Consider the following 18,966-nt stretch of genomic DNA (forward strand, 5'->3'; position numbering starts at 1 on the left):
CGTGCCAATTGTAACAACACACTACGTTGAATGAAAGCAATAGGAAAACATGACTACAAAGAATGATACAAAACCCAAGAAATACAGAACATAAGAATTTGCGCATTTAGAACAAGGATCTAGGATAGGTCCTCGACATAAGTACAATTGCACATAGCATGAAAACAAAAGCAACAATGACTATATCACAAATAACAAATTGGTATAGAAAATTGAAGCAAGATTGCGCAACTAGAGGATGCATGTAAGCAATAATTTCGAACTATAGGATGCATGTAAGGAATAGTTCCAAACTATAGGATGCATTTGAGGTGTAGCTCTAGACTAGGGGAGGGCTTTCATGAATTGTAAAGAAAATTTTGATCTTGGTGATGATAATCCACATTTGACCTTTAGATTTCTCATTTTAAAGCTGGATTTTTTAAAATCTCAATAACAGATTTTGTCATTTGAATTTTACTATTCCTTAACTAAAGATTTCCATTTTTTATCTTGGGATTCCTTATCCCAAAGAATTTGTTTTTTATTTTTTATTTTATAATTCCTTATCTCAAACAAGAATTCTCATTTTTAATTTTGGAATACATTATATTAAACAAGGATTTCACTTGAAAATCACAACTTGTCCAAGGGTTTCGTTTTATTCCAAAAATAAAAAGAAAAAACTTATTTCCTTATACTGTCAAGGTCAGAAAATCCAACCTTGACAAGGAACTTTCCTTGTCTTGGTTTTGCATTTTCCAAATTTCATCCTTAACTCACATGCTTACACAAGATTTTTGTTTTTCAATTTTATTCCTTGACTCGCTCCTACACTTGACAAAATGAAATCTTTCTCATCCTACAGCCAGAGACTGTGAAATCATTGTAAAACTTATTAAAACTAAACCCAACTAAACCTATCTAGCAGAAAAACAGAGGTGGTACCCATTTGCAATGGTGTGCATCTGTTTACAACACGATAGATAGTGATACTACTGTTTCCAGGTTCAAGGTGAATGTGAGATTTGTTGAGTCAACTTTTCATCAGGTATATACCAGTTGTATGCAATGTCATACAAATAAGCAGGTGCTTTCACTTACTAGTATTTCTACAAATATTAGGTATTCGCTTCTCTATAGCATGTAATTCTTCCTAGAGTGTATAATGAATCTCTCTAGTTTTCTTTCTCTGAGCTTTCTGCACTGCTTTGAGTCATAGCTGCTTACAATGTACTAGCCCTTGGGTATTTTGATTAACAAGCCTTATCATCTTGACTGAAGCTAATGCTAACCTTCCAATAAAGTGAACTTTATAAAGGACATTTGCAAGCAAAGTTCAGAAGTCACTGTTAGAGAATATTCATAGCCGAAAAACTACTACTGTCATGATCTGCATTGCATAATGAAAACTTGCAGATCAAAAGTCAGTAGAGCTCTTATCAGACTCATGAGCATGAACCTTAGATCATTACACTACAGATCAAAAGTCAATAGAGTTCTTATCAGACTCATGAGCATCAAGGTCAAATAAAAAAGTAAGTAGCAAGCAAAGGAAAGCTGCAACCTGAAAATATAGAAATTAGACTATGTAGTTGTAAGGAACTTTTAGAGTCAAAACTACTAAATGGAACATTTGAGAATTGATCGATTTAAAGAATGTATCAATTTTTTAAATATTTCTTGTAATCCAGCAAAATTTGATATAATATACAAATAATTACATGAAATGCCTATAATGAAACTAGTTTGCTTAAACAGAAATTTATCATGCCCTCAATTCATTTCCATCTCCACTTAGTGATTCTTCCTCACTTTGTTTGAGAAAATGATTGTACTCTGAAAGTATTCTGAGATACATCAATCTGTGTGAATGGAAATGATTAAATTCCTATTACAATTTTCAACTAAGCTTGTAAATCTATTGTACACAATCTATTCATGACACCAATCCTGCAAGACAATCATGGCTTGTGGGCAACTCATAGATCTTGAGAAGCCGTACTAACAATCATAAATTAATAGAAATAAACTGGGATCTTGTTCCCCCAAGATACTACCTGAAATCTATCTTTCCAGAAATTAACTTTGATCTTTCTTTACTCTCAAACTGAATCTCAATTTGTTGTAGCAATTGTCTTGATCTGGATTGCAGAATCTTCTTGTGTCCATTGCTCATTCATAAGCTGAAGAGAGCTTATAAAAGTTTTAAAAAAGAGATTAGTCTGATCATATATTCCATTGGAACTACTCAACTCATTTAATAAGCCTTCCAGGTTGCTTTTTCTAATACGATCAGAATTTTTCTCAAATAATTCTATCCATTCACTTTTTCTTATATTCAATTTTGAATATGCCATTCTGCTTAGATATGTCAAAATCTTAGAATAGTCTCCCACCTGTAAGTTTTGACAGATCAATTCTTTGTACAAAGAGACATGAGGAGTTCTTCCTAATTCAAACAACTGATCGTAGACATTCTTCAACAAATGCACCTGGATGTACAGGACACAAATATGCAATGATAAAAAGAAAGGAATTAGTGTATATAAAAGACACTAAAGTTTAATGATTATTGAATGTTTACAGCATCCATTTCGGATATATGGAATTTCAAAATGCAACACTGCACTATTAAATTTACATTTGACCAGATGTAAGAATGATTATGTGATTAAATTTCTTCCTCCATTCCACATGCAACTGTAGGCTTATTAATTGCAGTAGGCTAAAAAAGTGCAATCACAAGATAGAAAGGAAAATGTGCATTATATTAAAAGATACAGAAAAATTAAACTGTGAAGTTACACAAGGTAACAAAGGAAAACATAAATGGTATTAAAAGATACAGAAAGCTTATTAAGTGAAACATTACTAAAAATTATGAGTCAAATTATTAATTATGAGAGAACAATTATTTATATAATTACAGATTTTATTTAAATAAATGGCAAAGCAAAAACTAGGCTGAGAATACATCTAGAAATGATAGGACAACACAAAATCATAACCTGATCAGACATCATCATATACAACATTATATTTATACGGGTAATCAATACTTCCCTATCTCTCCCCATTACCTCATCAACTAAGTGAAAAATGGACAGCCATTAAGAGTAAAAACGTGAGAATGAAGGTCTTGGGTTCGAGTCTATTTTCATTCTTGTTCTTTCCTCCATGAGCCCTTGAACCAGTTATAAATTTAATAAAATATAATATAGTGGCTAGGTCCACTTTTGCCAAAAAAAGGAAAAAATTGTGATAATGAAACAAAAATAAAGCTTATAAAAGACCTATCAGCACCCTTGAAATGAGATAAAATAAACCCTGTCATTTTTGGTGACAAATCCAAGCAGGCATACACCTTTTTGTTGTGCAAGATCCAAGTTAACTAGTGTAACACGGCTACTAGGAACATCGGGACCCACAGTATATAGTTTCCTTGGCCCATATAGATAGAGGATAGAGGGGCCCATCTCCAGTTCCATCTATATACAGGACGAGTGGTGTTGTAATATACTATATATAGTACTTCAAATGCTAGTTATGAAACAATGTATAGTAGTATAAAAACTAATAATACCAAATACTTGATCGTAGAAAACCCAATACACAATACGATATACTTGAACATCAAACATTGAATTTTTCATTTTGAACATTGAATATTGATTGCCAATTACTACTAAAAATTCAAATTTCCAGCAAATAGAAGATTCTGATTTATATTATAAATCAAAAATACCATAAATATTATTACAATGAGTAGCATGACATAAAACAAGTAAAAAATCATGTGGGAGGCCTCTAATCACCCCCATAGAAAACTCCTCATCATTGTTATTGGAACCCTAAATTTCTGCAAAATCTTGTGTTGCCTAAATGAGAAAATCTATTAAAACCTTTTCTTTGCTAAATAGATAGAGAATCACAAATACGGCAGGGGAACTTCGGCCAACATACATGATTGCTGATTACAAAAAGGGGATTTGTTGCAAAAGGTCAGGAAACTTTATGGAAGATGCAATTGGTGGGTGTAAAGTCCAGTTTGACAACATTTTCTACAATCCTCCCAGTGGCACCATGTTAGAAACTCTATAGTAGTGTTATAGTCAACCATTGAGAAAAAAGGATAATGATCTGTTTGATAGAGACTATAATATTGAAGAGACTCGTGTGGTCTCTCACTGAAATGTTGTCCATTGAAGAAATTGGTGTTCAGCTTTATCAAAAACATTAATGTCGATATAGCTCAGAGGTCTACAAAGTTTGAGGGAAGTTAATTTGAAAGTAATATAATATTGAAATGTAGGATTTCGAAGAGGTCTATTAAAGTGTTTATCAGAAGTGATAGAAGGCTTAGAGTGATTCAAAAGAAATTATCTCTATAAAGTAATATTTCAACCAAGAAATGGAGGAGCTTAATCGAAAATAAATGTTCATCGATAAGGGTGAGTATCTAGCAAAGTCGGGAACATTTACCGAAAGCAAAAATACATTGAAACTAAAGATTTCGGTAAAGTCTATTAAATATCTCATCAAAAAATAATCAGAAGCCTGAAATGGTCTTTCGACAAGTCACACAGAGTTTTCATAAAAAATATTCTTATCAATGAGACCTAGGATATCTAGCAAGGCCAAAATGAATTTTATCGAAGCCAAAGTTGCATTGAAACTTAATTTCAATCTATGGGAAAATAATGGGACATGGGACATGGGAGTCAGAAATCTATGGCTAGAAGGAGACTTCAAGAATATTATAGATAGTCTTAACGAGAAGAATGGGCCTACGTAGATGATTGTGAATATCATTGAAGATTGCATTCAAATCCTTAAGTCATTTGATAATATATATGTGGCTCATGAGTATAGGGAAGCCAATCAAGTGGTTGACAGGTTGGCCAACTGGGCAGTCAAGAATGATGAAATGAAAAGTGGATGAACAGGCATAATATTTTGCCAGAAATCCTAGAGTTGATAGAAAGGGAGAGGATCTCGGGCAAATTGGGAACATTAAAGGTCAATTATGAAAGGTTATGTGTTATGGGAAATGTGCCAAAATATGATGTGTAAGTATGACAGCCAAAGCACGAAACACATTATTAATATTCATCATCACACTTTGAGGCTTGATTTTGGGTATCAAGTACATAAGGTGAAAAGGAGTTTTGCGAAAACAATTCATATCAATTGGAATCAACCTTCAAAGCATATCACTACCAAAAGAAAAACTTGCAGAGAGGACGAAAACATGGTGGGGGAAAGACATAGGAGGGAACTTGAGGATGAAGCAAAGAAGTGGCATTGACACTCTAAGGTGTGGAGCACTTTGAAAAAAGGAGATGTTACCACTTTCATTAAATGACTTCATGGGTGGAAACCCTCTGTAATGCGTAGCATGGTTAAGAGCTAGAATGAGGGGATTGTTAAGATTGATGGGGTGGATTTCCTTGTGACGGATGAGGTTATCTCTGCGGTGATGGGAATACCCATTATTGGGAAGAAATTCTATAGAGATAGACGGATTTCTGGGCAGGGTATGATCGAAATTACCAAGGATGTGGACAAAAAGAAGGCTTTAGTGAAGAAAAGCACATACTACCTCCCGAGCTCTATCAAGCCGCTATGGAGGTTTGTGTTGAGGGTTATCATCAAGTACATTTCCCTCAACACAAGATTCGACCGCCTCTGCACTCACCATTTTGTGCTACTTAACCATTTCAAGTATGGGGCAAAGATTTCAATCCCTTTTTTCCTATATTTGTCTATTAATGAGAATATCAATGACTATAGGGAGAAGCACATAGGTAATTGTAATGTCCACAATAGGACTTCTTTGAAATATTGGAAAAATAGCTTTAATTTATTATACCCCTTCTTCTATGTAATGGAGAATATGGGTGATATCACCTTCTGATGTTATTTTGGAATAATAAATTATGATGCCTCCAATATGATTCCAGCTGGAATTCCTATGTATGACTTAATAGAGAAAATTGTAAAGGATGGTTTGGTGTTGTTTCCAGAATTAGACTTTAATTATTGGTGTTGTCTCTTGTGTCTTATATACTTAAGCATTCAACTGTGTCCTAATAGATCATAATCTAATTGTTCTTTATAATTTGTAGTATTCTCTCATAGCAAGAGTGTTAAGTGTTGATATATCTGTTTAGTTAGTGGATGCCTAGTAGGACCAATACCAATGATAAACCTTCAATAATACTGCACAGAGATTCCAAACTTCTGTCGTATCTTATGAAGTTCCTTAGTACGTCTCGAATTAATTCTTAGAGTTTCTGATCAATGATTCCCGGATGGTGATCTCCCTATGTAATCCCCTCAAATCTAAGTTGATGTCTTTAGAACTGTCTTATTGCCGATCCCAGTGACTCCACTATGAGGTGACGATGCACTGGCGATCTTCTTTGCTTGAATATGGATGGTGTCTAAATGAATAAGGGTCACTGACGATTATTGGAAGAGTATAAGTTTGGTCTTTCTACAAATATGCTTCCGTAAGCTATGAGAGATTTCTGATTCCTGTTTGAGCGCAGTTCGTTGAGACTCTTCCTTTGACTATTTTTGTCTTGTATTCTTGAGACCCCTGGATGTGCGGCTGCCTAGAACGTTATGTAGGACCCGAGCTACTAAAATCTCCAAACTTAGGTTGACGTCTTCCCTTTCCTCTACTCGTCGTCTGTTCTTCCACCTATGTTCGTAGGAGTATAACTGAGATCCCTTTTTAATCTGATCCTCTTCGATATAGCTATCACCTTTGAATGTTGTGTTATCTTCCCTTCCGTGGCTTAAGAAGACATATTGATTGCCACCTTATACTTGCGTGGATGAATGGAACACATCCATTCGTTTTACAAGTTTATCGTGCCACTTAACTTGCACCTATTCATTTGAGATAATCGTAGACTTGTTGATGCTAAACATAATTAGGTTTATATCGTGCCTTATCACTTTATTAAGTTGATGTTTTATATGCAACATTTTTTGTGAAAAAATAGTTTTTTATGTTAGAATCTTTGTTAAGGTTTTGTTACTTAGAGGTTTAGTTTATATTATTCATTCTATAATATTACTATATAACTTGTATATATAATTTATTTCATTTTTATTATATTTATTTTTATAATCTTATAAAGATGTTCATTTATAAGATTATATTATAATTGTCAAATAATAATTTATTATTTGTATCATTAGTTTATTAATAATTATTACTTGTTTATTATATTATTTAATTATCGTTATTCAATCACTATAGTTATAATTATAATAATATATTATTATTTTATTTATTATGTTTAAATATCATATCTATAATTTTATATCAATTTAATAATTATCTCTTTTGACTCATTATATTATTAAATTTTATTGGAAAAATAGGGGACATTACAGTAATCCAACCTTTCATGAGGAGATTTTGCTATTAATTTATCAATTTTTTAAGACTAGGACTATGGGGAAAGAAATTAAGAATTGGAAGGTGAGAATGGAGGGTAAAGATGAGTCGGATGAGTCGGGAGAGGATTATATCTCATTTGATACTAAGGACAGCCAAGAGATGCATTCGGATATGGAGGAGGATGCCACCCCACAACACAAAAAGGGGAAAAAGAGAATCAAAATGGAGAAAAAGGAGAATACCAATCCTAAACAGGGGGCATTGAGATTTTGTCTGATAGAGACTACAATGAGAGGGTGGAGGGTATGGATACAAAGGGTAACAACGCTGATGGGGAGGAAGATAATATCAGAGAGGACAGGTGGAAAGAGAAACATTACTATTAAGATGCCTGCCAACAAAGAGGAGGATTATGTGGGCAAGCCTTTCAGGAGGTTGAAAAGAGGGAGAGATATTGAATCCAAGGAGGAAAGGCAGGAGGGGAAGGATAGCGATGAGGAAGATGAGAAGCAGGGGAGTGGGGAAGGGAATTAGTAAGATTTTGAGGAATTTGGGTCCAACCATTACACATCTATGATTTCGGGCAAAGACAGGAATGTGGTTTGGAGGAATTTTGATAATGTTTCTGCGAGGATGGGGCTCAAGAGAGAGATGATTAAAACTCTGATTAAGGAGAATAAGGAAAAATATAAATGGAAGAGCTAATTGACCCTGCCCTTGTTATTTTGAGTGACATCAGAAAGGAAAACCCTCAGATGGATGTGCTTAACAATGCAAAAAATAGTGCTATTAATAGTTATCGAACCACAAAATGGACTTTTCATGAAATCCAGGAGCTTAAATACAAAGTGGGAAGATTGGAGAGGGATAATTGCAGCATTTAGAACTGGAAAATCGAGGAGGAAAAGGATATGGAAAATAAAGTGGACGAAGTGAAGAGTACAGTTCAGACCATAAAGGGCACTCTGAAGAAAATTGCTGAGCAAAGCTATGACATTCTTAAAGCATCCAATGAGAACATTATAATGACCCTCCTCAAATCTGCCCTCAAAAATGCTGATGAAAGCTCAAGGAATATCAAACAATTCACATGCAAGGGACGTATGACTGATATAGTATTTCAGCTAGCTTCAAATGACTTTTTCTTCAATTTGCATCAATGAGAATCTTGTGCTAGGAGACTACAATGGACTACACAATGACCTAACATGAGTGTGCTACTAATTTTGACAATATTCAGTGCATATATATGATCTAAGCATGAGAAATGAACACTTACAGCCAACTGACATTTTTACAAACAGTTGGTATGCAAACTAACTAGCTGATAAATAATGATATTAAATTGCTTAAATGACACCAGCAACTATTATCTTCTTAATTGCAATGAAAATTACAATGCTCATGAAATATGGCCAAGACTTTGGCATTTACATGGATTACAAAATGATAATGTTGGTATAATGCACACTTACAGCTGAAAGCTTATAACACCCTAAAAAACAATACTAACAAAAGCACTTGGTTGTAGATGGCTGTAATAATTTCCTTCTATGCTGCCCCTTTTGCTTTGCTTTTTTCGGTTCTGCTTTTTCGGGCTGCTTTTTCGTACCCGCTTTTTCAGCCTGCTTTTTCGGACTGCTACTATGTTGAATCTCAAGACCATTTCTTTCAATGGCGTCAAGATTTCCAGTTTGAAGGGATTTCGTCCTCCAAACTATTGAGCCATAATCTCCAGAAAATTTTTCAATTTCTTTGATATTTCCAAGCATTCCTAAAAGAAGCTCTTCCATTTCTTTTATAGTGTTCTCACAAGGGCTCAATCTTTCGTTTTCTCAATGTGGGATAAAACATCACTCCCTTTTATGTAACTTATGTCTCTTATGTGTTATAAAATAAAGGGGACTCTTTTAATTTAAATGTTTCTCACAAACTATAGTCTATGCATTAATAAAGTTAAAATTTTTATTTAACTTTATAAAATAGCTTTATCAATGCATAACAAATCTTATCAATGATAAACAAGTCTTCTTGCCGATTTTAAACAATTACCATCAACATACCGCTGCCACTGGATGTCCGACCATATCCAAGATGACTTACTATAAATAGTAAGCATGCCCAAAGTTGCCTCAAAACCCCTCAGAAAGACCTGCAACTGAAACTATCTAGGCCAAATGGCCTCTAAGTCCCTTTAATGTCCTAGTTAGCCTACGGGACAGTGGGGAAATAGGCTAACAAAAACATCATGCTATGAATGCTAAAAAGGGGACATTACAAACATAAAGGTGCTCATAAACAAAATTAAAGAACACAGGGTTAGTAAGGAGGATGACCAATCTCCCAGCAGTGGCAAAGATAAGTCTCCTCAGGATGGATCGAGGAAGAGAACCAAATCCAACACAAAGAAAAAGGACATCCAGGAACTTGATAAAGATTTTTCAGACCTAAAAGAGGCAGCTGGAAGAATGTCTAAGCTAGAGATTCGAGCTACGAAAATCCTCAGAGAAATTGCCTGAGCTGTTCTCTTGGCTTTTGGGCCTTCCTGCTTTTTTGTTTTGCTTTCCTGTTATTTTTCTGGGGGGCTGTTTTAGTTTGTGGCTTTTATGTCATTGATACTTTAAGCGCTTTATCTATGTTAATCTTTTAGTCTTGTAGGGTTTCAGGGCCCCATCAAAACCTATTTTCCTTAATCAAAAACTTAATTTCAATCTAACATCATAGTGGTTCCATTGACAAAAAGGATATTGATATGACAATTTGCATCTACCATGACATGAAAACATCTATTTGAAAGGGAATCTTATATTGAAAAGAGGAATATTGAAGAAATTTATGCATTATCTCATCAAATAGGGGTTGCCAAGTGAACATGAGCTTTAGTAAGTTGTCTAAAGGATTCTAACAAAATGAAAGTTATATTGAAATGATTGGATATTATTTCATTGAAAAACAATACTCATCAAATAAGCATAAGTTACCTAAGGAAGCAAAAATGGCTTACGCAAAATATGATGTTACATCGACAAAAAGGATTATCGAGGGATTTCAACTGTTCAATTGATGAGATTATTGATACCATATAATCTTTGATGTGTGTAAACGTAGAATCATTTGCTTAATTTTTTAACTAGTTTGAGCCTAGGAAGAGTTCCTTAACACCTGTCAGAGTTTGACATGGTAGCGGGAACCTCACCTTTTTCCATTTTGTCTTAGCATCTCATCTTCGATAGTTCTAGAACTCTTGTGGGAACTTGATGAAGAAGATGGAACTTGTAGAGTGGAAATATCACTCAAGTTTCACAGATACAGAGATATGCTAATCACACAGAATGGTTCAATTGATACATAAGAAGTAAAACCTAACACATACCATTTATACAGTAGGCAAGGAAATGATTTCTTTATTAATACCAAAAACCAACATGCGTACATTAACAATATTCCAAGTAATTATAGAAGGGTCGGTTGGTTGGAAAATAATCGACGCATTCCCTCACCTCCTAACTACCCAACTCGAGTAGCTTAAACAAGTACTAAACATAATAGTTACTTTATTCCAACTACATCTACCCCCCCCCCCCCCAAAAAACAAGTCGTACGACTACTGAACAAGAAAACAACAAAAAGAACTGTGACTTCAAGAAGGAGGATGGGAGGACATCCCTATGCTCAGAACTCCCCATAGCCATTGTAGATCCCTTTTAGCTTTCTTTTGTTTCGTCTTCCAAATGACTATTGAACAAGAAAACAACAAAAAGAACCGTGACTTCAAGAAGGAGGATGGGAGGACATCCCTATGCTCAGAGCTCCCCATAGTTGTTGTAGATCCCTTATAGTTGTCTTTTGTTTTGTTGGAACACCCTACAGTACCCTGAAAGCGTCCATCTTCTTGGCTTCTGATGTGACGATCATGCTTTCCAATTCAGCTTTCTCTGTTTTCTAGGCTTCCTGCATTGCAACTTTCTCGATTTCCCATTGATATTGAAGATTTTGCTTTTCCAGCCCCCATGCTTTAGCCAGGCTTTTTTTTTCTATGCCATTTTCCCTTTTCTTTTTGTCATCTTCCTTATCTCCTTTGCTTGCAGTACCCTAGGTTTCTTCTTTTTGGAATCAATAATGTTTCCTTTGCTCGGGTTTCCTATGCTTAATTTCATCATTGTGTGTTGGTGAATCGATTCCAAAATTTCTTTAATTGTTTGTATATGCCACCTGTACCAACGGTTCCTATGACATGACTGCTTGTAACAAACTTCCACATGTGGTAATGTGGTATGGGCCAAGAGTGTATCTAGAAAGCCATCGTACAACCCTGAGCTTCCTCCTATCTTGGAACTGATAAGTACGGCTGTTATTTTCAATGCCTCCTATATGGACAGTTTTTGCTGTAGTATGCGTACGGATGCTTCTCCTTCTTGTACTGACCTTTCCTCCTTTGCCTCTCGTACGGAAGCCATACATACTTCATTTCGTGTCCCTCGTACAGATGTTGTACGTCCTTCCTTCTCTACCTCTTGTACGGACGCCATACTTACTCCCTATTGTGCCACTCGTACGGATGCTTCATGTATTGCTGCTTTCCGTATTGTTTCCTTCTGTACTACCGCCTGTCGCACTACTACATGCCATACGGACACTTCCCGCCTTACCTCTCGTACGGATGACCTTCCCTGTACGGATGTCTTTTTTGCCGCCTCCTTCCATATGGATGTTATTTCTGCCTCCTCCCATACAAATGCTTCTTCCTTTCGTACGAATGATGGCTTAGGCATTTCTTCCCTTGCCTCTAGTATAGATGCCTCCTGTACTCCCTCTATTGCTTGTTGTATGGATGCCTCATGTACTAGCCTCTGACGTATAGATCCCTGGCATACTAGTGTCTATCGTACAGATGCCTATAATATGGGTGTTTGCAGTACTAGTTGCTGCCATACAGATGACTGTTGTACAGGTGTCTTCCGTTCCTTCATCTGTACTGTCTACTTCCTCTGTACGGTGCCCTTCTGAAAAGTTCCCACGCTTTCCTCCTGCTGTACGGATGTCCATACGACTATTCCCTCTTCTTCAAGATATACGGCTGGTGCTTCCTCTGGTATGCCCACTCGTACGGCTATTTCCTTCCATAAGACCTCTACTTTCTTGTCTTGTACGGCCTTTAGTATCCTCCTGCTAGCTCCGTCTGTACTTATTCCCCTCGTATGGTTGTTGGTCTCCCTCCATACGACTATGATTCCAGTATGTGTTGATATAGCTTTATAAGACTTAGGGTGGAGATTTATTTCCTCTCCGTTACTTTCTCCTTTTGTACTTATGAAATAACTAGGGACCCGTTCTTTTCTTTCTTCGTATGTTTTTAATTTAGACCCATTGACAAGACCTTTTACCGGTTTACTATCTAGAGTAGATAACGTTATTGTCCCATTCTTCTTATACTCTGTGTACTCCGGGTACCTTCCTTCCGACTGAGATTCTTGTATTTGCAACATATTACATTCTCCATGGAAAACTTTGTAGTCTCCCATTTGCCAATGGAATAATCCATTAAGGGAACTTTTGTCATCGTTTGAGCATTCCTCTAGTTTGAGCACCCTTTCCTCATCTGGTTCCATCCCTTCATAGTTTTCTCCTTCGGAGTCTGATGCCAAGTCCTGACTTATTGACTAGTTCCTAAGATCTATGATGTACTTTCTTCCTTCAGTCTTAATAAATAGCGTGTTCCGTTTACAATTATGGGTAGCTTTTGCTGCAACCAACCATCCCCTGCCTAAAAAAGCATCGTAACCTTTCTTCTCTAAAGTGATAACCACAAAATCTAGAAAAAATTGTTGCGTACCAACTATGACTTTTTGTCCCATTAGTGTTCCTATACTCTTGATTTCATGTTGGTCGGCTTCCACTAGTTGAAATGTCAATGGCCAAAGTGTAGGTTTCCCTATTTCCTTCCATGCTTCTTCTGATAAAACATTTACGCTGGAACCTCCATCAACAATGGTATTTGAAAGCTTGCACCCTAATATCTCCATCTCTACTACTGCTGGTGTTCTCCCCATTCCTATAGTGAATAGGGTATTGTGTTTTGTCCGTACTTCTCCTTCCTTCTCTTTTCTTGAAGTTGTCCCTTTCAGGTTTGCCCCCTAAGTTAGTGCTACTCGCAATTGGGGTAATGTTTCTAATAAATCACCTATTTTTACTCCGTAGTGGTTTCCAATACTTGCCGCACAATATTCATTACACCCCTGCTAGAAGTAAGCTTTTCCGGCTTTGCTTGCCTTCCTCTCTTGTGCTATCTTCAATGTCTTTCTTTGCTTCTTGAAATCTTTCAGTCTCCGTAGTGGCATCTGGATAGGCTAATTTTCTAGCTTGCATCCTAGTGACTACAATAATTTTGTCTTCTTGATCTTCAATGTCTAGCATATTTACCCCCTTTTATCTTGGGCAATGTACATCCTCATGATTGCCTGGCCCACACCATTTAAAGAGCATTTCTCCATTTTGTCCACTGTCACTTTGATAGTCTCGTGCAAAATGTCCCCATTCATTACATCTCCTACATTGAATCATCGGCCTCCCCTTGGAATCATATTGGAGTGGTCGTCTTGGTGTTTATTGCTATTATTGTTGCTTCCTCTCCTGTTGTTTCTGTATCCCCCTAGTGAGGCTTCTATATTTGTGTTCTTCGAGAGAGTGGAAGGAGGTGTGGATTGCCCCCCTTGGGTCAAGAATACTTGGGTGCTCCTTGTTTTCAAATTATAGGGGCAATCTTTAATTTCGTGCCCCAGTACCTGACAAATCTCACAAAATGCTTTCTTTGGGCATGCTCCCTTAGTATGGCCTTCTTTTTCACACTCAGTACACCAAACTTCTCTCCCTTTTCCTTACTCCCTGCCACTTCCTTCACCAAACACCTCAGGTCTTTTGAATGGTTTTGGATTCTTCTTCGCTCTCCTCCGAGCTTTCACTTGAACTTCCATGCCTTCTTGCCTTAGAAGTTTTACTCTCGCTCTCTATGCCCATGGCACAGGTACATGCATTTGTAAAGGTCGACGATAGGACTATCATCTTTCTCTTGAAAGATGGCGTTAATCCTTCGATGAGCCATCGTTTCTTTAGTCCATCTGCCAGCTTGTTATCTAGTTTTCCTATTAGCTCTTTCATTCTTCTGCTATAGGCCTTGACAGATTACTCTTCCCTTGTCTTGTGTTATAGATCTCCATTACTATTTCATCGTCATCTCTCAGGAGTCTAAATTCTTCCTTGAAGGCTGTGCGTATGTTATTCCATGTGTTTTTCTTTCTTGCCTCCAAATCCGTATACCAATCAATGGCAATACCCCTTAATGTGGCCGAAAAGGCTTTTAGCCATTTTGCCGTGTCATTTTGTCCATTTGCCTGCAATATTGTTATACATGTTTTACAGTGGCGAGCAGGGTCCTCCGAGCCGTCCCTTGTGAACCTTGGTAATTTTTGTTTATCTATTGCCATTATGTGAACACCTCCTGATGGAATATTTCCCGCTAGAACACTTCTTGATGGGACAGTTCCGAACGGAACACTTCCTGATGGAACACTTCCAGATGGGCCACTTCTTGATGGAACACTTCCTAATGGTACACTGCCTCCTGATGGAATACTCCCTCTCAATGGAACACTCCCTCCCAGTTGCAAGTTTGTTCTCGAGAAGGAACTACTGAAAGTATCCCCTTCTTGACTTTGCTCTTATCGGAAGTCTCTTCCTTCCGATGTCTTTGCGTTTTTGTATCCCAACTTCCTTGTTGGTGTCTCATAGATGACCAAATTTGCTATACCTTTAATTGTATGCTCGATCAACCCTTCTTGGATTCTCGTGGAATCCCCTTGTCCTCCTTTCCAGTTACAACATCTCTCCTGCTGCTGCTGGAGACGTAGTATCCTCAAGGCGACTTCTTACTCAGTTTCATCTCCTTGTGCCTGCTTGGGATATATATTTGGAATGAGGGGCATGAATTGTTTTAATGTTTGTTTCCCTTTTTGGAATCTTCACGTTCTTCGCACTCCCTCGTCCTCCTTTTTGCAAATTGTTGTAGTACTTGTTGTCTCCTCCTTTCCCTTTGTGTCTCAGCTCTTTCCTCTTCCACTCGTAACAAATTTTGTACTAACAGGCAAGGGATCTCTCTCAAGAGATCATACACTACTGGTGGCACCGAAAGTTCGTCGTGTACTGTACCTTCAGGGACTGTTCTCTCATGGGCTTCCTTTTGTACATACTGATCAACCACAACTTCCTAGGCCGTTACCAGATCATGTGTCAACTGATCTTCCCTGGTTATTTCCTCCTCTTCCCCGTCACTATTTGTTAGTTGGATGAGCGATACAAAGGGCCTTCCCATTACTTCATCCTGCCGACCTCCAAGTTCGGACTTAGGCAACGGTGCCAAAAATGTAGAGTGGAAATATCACTCAAGTTTCACAGATAAAGAGATATGCTAATCACATAGAATGGTTCAATCGATACATAAGAAGTAAAACCTAACACATACCATTTATACCACAGTACTAGTAGGCAAGGGAATGATTTCTTTATTAATACCAAAAACCAACATGCATACATTGACAATATTTCAAGTACTTATAGAAGGGTTGGTTGGTTGGAAACCAACCAATGCATTCCCTCACCTCCTAACTACCCAGCCCGACTAGCTTAAACAAGTACTAAACATAATAGTTACTTTATTCTGACTACAAAACTAATAAACATTGATGGAGACTTGAAGAAGGCAGAGTTTTAGGTAGTTCTGGAACTTTTGTTACAACCCGACGAAGATGTGTAATGTACTTGATGGAATATTGTCATTGATGTCAAAGGCATTCAGGAGATTGATATTGTCATTAATGTCCAAACAAATTAAGATTGTTAGCATAACCATTATTAATGTCAAAGAATGATTACAAAGAAGGTGATACTCGTAAAGTAAAATAAGAAACTGAATTAACATAAAGAAAAGCAACGAAGGTCAATAAAAGAGTGAACAAGTTTAACAGAGGGACATATGCAGTGACAGTAAAAGGGTTAAAAAAAATAGTAACACGATGTATCATAGCAACAACTAGACAAGTTTGTAAACAGTGATTTTACGAAGATACAAGGATCGATGAATATGAAAGATGGTTAGATAATCTATGGGCTACGGCTTAAAAAGAAATAACAATAAACTATTCATTGTATCAAGCAGACTTCTTATTGACCAGTGGCACAAAGATTAAAAGACAGATGCTGTTTATGAACTCGGTCTATGCACAAACAATATGCAGCAACTTCAATGATTATTCTATGCTCAAAGGGATGTGCCTAACATTGAAACCAGGAATACATACAAAGGAGCCATCGTAAGTTTGGTATATGTGAAGGACAATGAGAAAAAGATATACAGAGGAACCTATCTTAATCAGCGATACACTTGATGGCAGAAAGTGTGTTACATAGAAAGACAAAGAAATGATTACCCAGTGATGACATTGTGTATGATTCAGTTTGAAACATCATCGATGATCAACAAACCCATGTCATTAGTTAAGAGACGAATATGAATCAGAGATATATCTTCAGAAAAACATGGAAAGTTATAGCATGTGATAAATGAAACAGGTTGAATAGAATCAACAGGTTGATTCAAAACAATTTATAGGTGGTTTAAATGTGACTATCGAACTTGATATATTCGTGGGCATTGAGTGTCTATCCAGAAACAACAAACACACAGAGGTACCATTAAGTTTGAACAGAATGATTTCGTGATTAAGCAACACCTATGCAGTCAACACATTGTCGGGACTTATAGGAGAAGAATACAAATAAGGAAAACCATGTAAAGTACCTAACTTCATGCCATGACTGGAGGTTGAAGACCAGTATAAAATCAGACTGTATATACTTTTAATGGCTGACACGTATCTTTCAAAGGCACTGTTGGTCGAGCAATAGAAGAGCCAATGTCAAAACTCTTAATAGAAAAATCAGTTGTTATTGACTATGGCATCATTTTTTGAACATGTCAAATGAAGATTAGAACTGAACAGTCAAGAATCTACGGGAGGAAGAATAATGTTTATCACAGACTATCAAGCCTAAACACGATAATCAGAAATATTTGATATATTTGAAAGCAATGATTCAATGAAAAAGCTCTCACTGTGAATTTATGCAACAATAAAGGTCAAATCTGCCCTTTTCAGAAAAGGAATAAGAATGTTGAAAAATAAGGAGATATGAGTATTGGACAAGGAAAAATAGAAGGCATTGTGCGCATTAGTTCAGATATATGATGCGTTAGGAGTCTTTGGAAGTCGGAGCGTGAATAAAAATATTATAATTATATTAAACATATGATTTCTATAATAAAAAGAAATTGTGTTAAATCTGTTTTAAATGTGTTAAGACTATAATCTTAATGAAGAGGTGTGAACTTTCTGAGGTTGGTAAGCGAAATTCTTTCAATCCAAAAGGCATGACCTTTAAATAAAACAAAAGGATATAAATAAAGGGCGACTCATTTGAAAATAAAATGAGATGAAGAATTAAATGTAAAGAAGTCAGCAGTTGTGTGTGAGATGTGAAGAAAGGTAAAAAGAAGTGCAGAGCAAAATAAAAATGTATAATCAGATTTTCAATCTGATTTATATATTTATCATAGAGGGTATGATGGTGCGGGAAGTAATAAGAGCATATTGTATAAATATAAAGAAGCTTTATGGAGAATAAATAATAAACAGAAAAGAAGTCAGTGATTGAAGAATAAAAAGGAACAATTGAAGAAAGTGAAAGAAGTGATTGAAAATATATGTCAAATTGTAAATCTGATATATGTAATAGTGAGTTTTTCTGATAAGAAGAAGCTAATAAAAAGAAGAAATTTAAGAAGATATATATAAGGAAGTATGAATTATTAAAGGAAGTTCATTGACAGACTTCAAAGCAAGAGGATTTAAATAGTATCCATCATCAATTGAGTAAGCAACATTGTCAAGGTGGAAGACAAGTTTGTGCGCAGTGGGTTGCTGCTCACGAAGACAATAGTGTGGGAGTGGTGCTTCTAGTAGGTTGGAAAGCCTACGAAGTGTGGGAGTCGGAGCTTTCAGTGAGTCGGTGCTCATAAACATAGAGGTCGTAGCCTCTAGTAGGTTGGAGGCTACAAATCAATTTGTAAAAGAACAATTCATATAAAAAAACACTTATTTGTCGTGGTTTTCTCCCACATTGGGTTCCCATGTAAATTCTGTGTTGTCGTGTTATGTGCATACTCGTTTATTCCAGCATTTGAATTTAATTATTTGGATTAAAGTTTAAAATTGAAAAAGTTGTTATTATACTGATTCACCCCCCCCTCTTAATATAATTGTGTGCTCTTCAGTCCCTACTTAGAATATCTTGGAATAGGAGAGAAATACCTTGGTTCTAATAAAGTAAGGGAAATCATAGGGATTATCAACTTCTTATTAGTATTAAAGGAATGATTATTTGTCTAATATGAATAGTAGATCGATCAATTTATATTGCTTTCAGCCATGCTTTGCTATATCTGATAGGTGAAT

At 36.3% G+C, this 18,966-nt stretch overlaps 1 protein-coding gene across 3 annotated transcripts in view; it reads right to left on the reverse strand.

The window, feature by feature from the left end:
* Positions 1-1,630: 1,630 nt before the first annotated feature.
* The window catches only part of LOC149529270 (pentatricopeptide repeat-containing protein At5g67570, chloroplastic-like), a 280,374-nt gene continuing 263,038 nt past the window's right edge, over positions 1,631-18,966 (reverse strand). For all 3 annotated transcript variants that reach the window (XM_089809455.1, XM_089809457.1, XM_089809454.1), the window contains one exon: positions 1,631-2,474. In XM_089809455.1, coding sequence (XP_089665581.1) covers positions 2,097-2,474 — 378 coding nt within the window. In that variant the 3' untranslated portion in view covers positions 1,631-2,096. The remainder of the gene's footprint in view (positions 2,475-18,966) is intronic.

This window comes from Cupressus sempervirens, chromosome 11, assembly GCF_028749045.1.
Source record: "Cupressus sempervirens isolate cs-2001-9-10 chromosome 11, ASM2874904v1, whole genome shotgun sequence".
Taxonomy (NCBI): domain Eukaryota; kingdom Viridiplantae; phylum Streptophyta; class Pinopsida; order Cupressales; family Cupressaceae; genus Cupressus; species Cupressus sempervirens.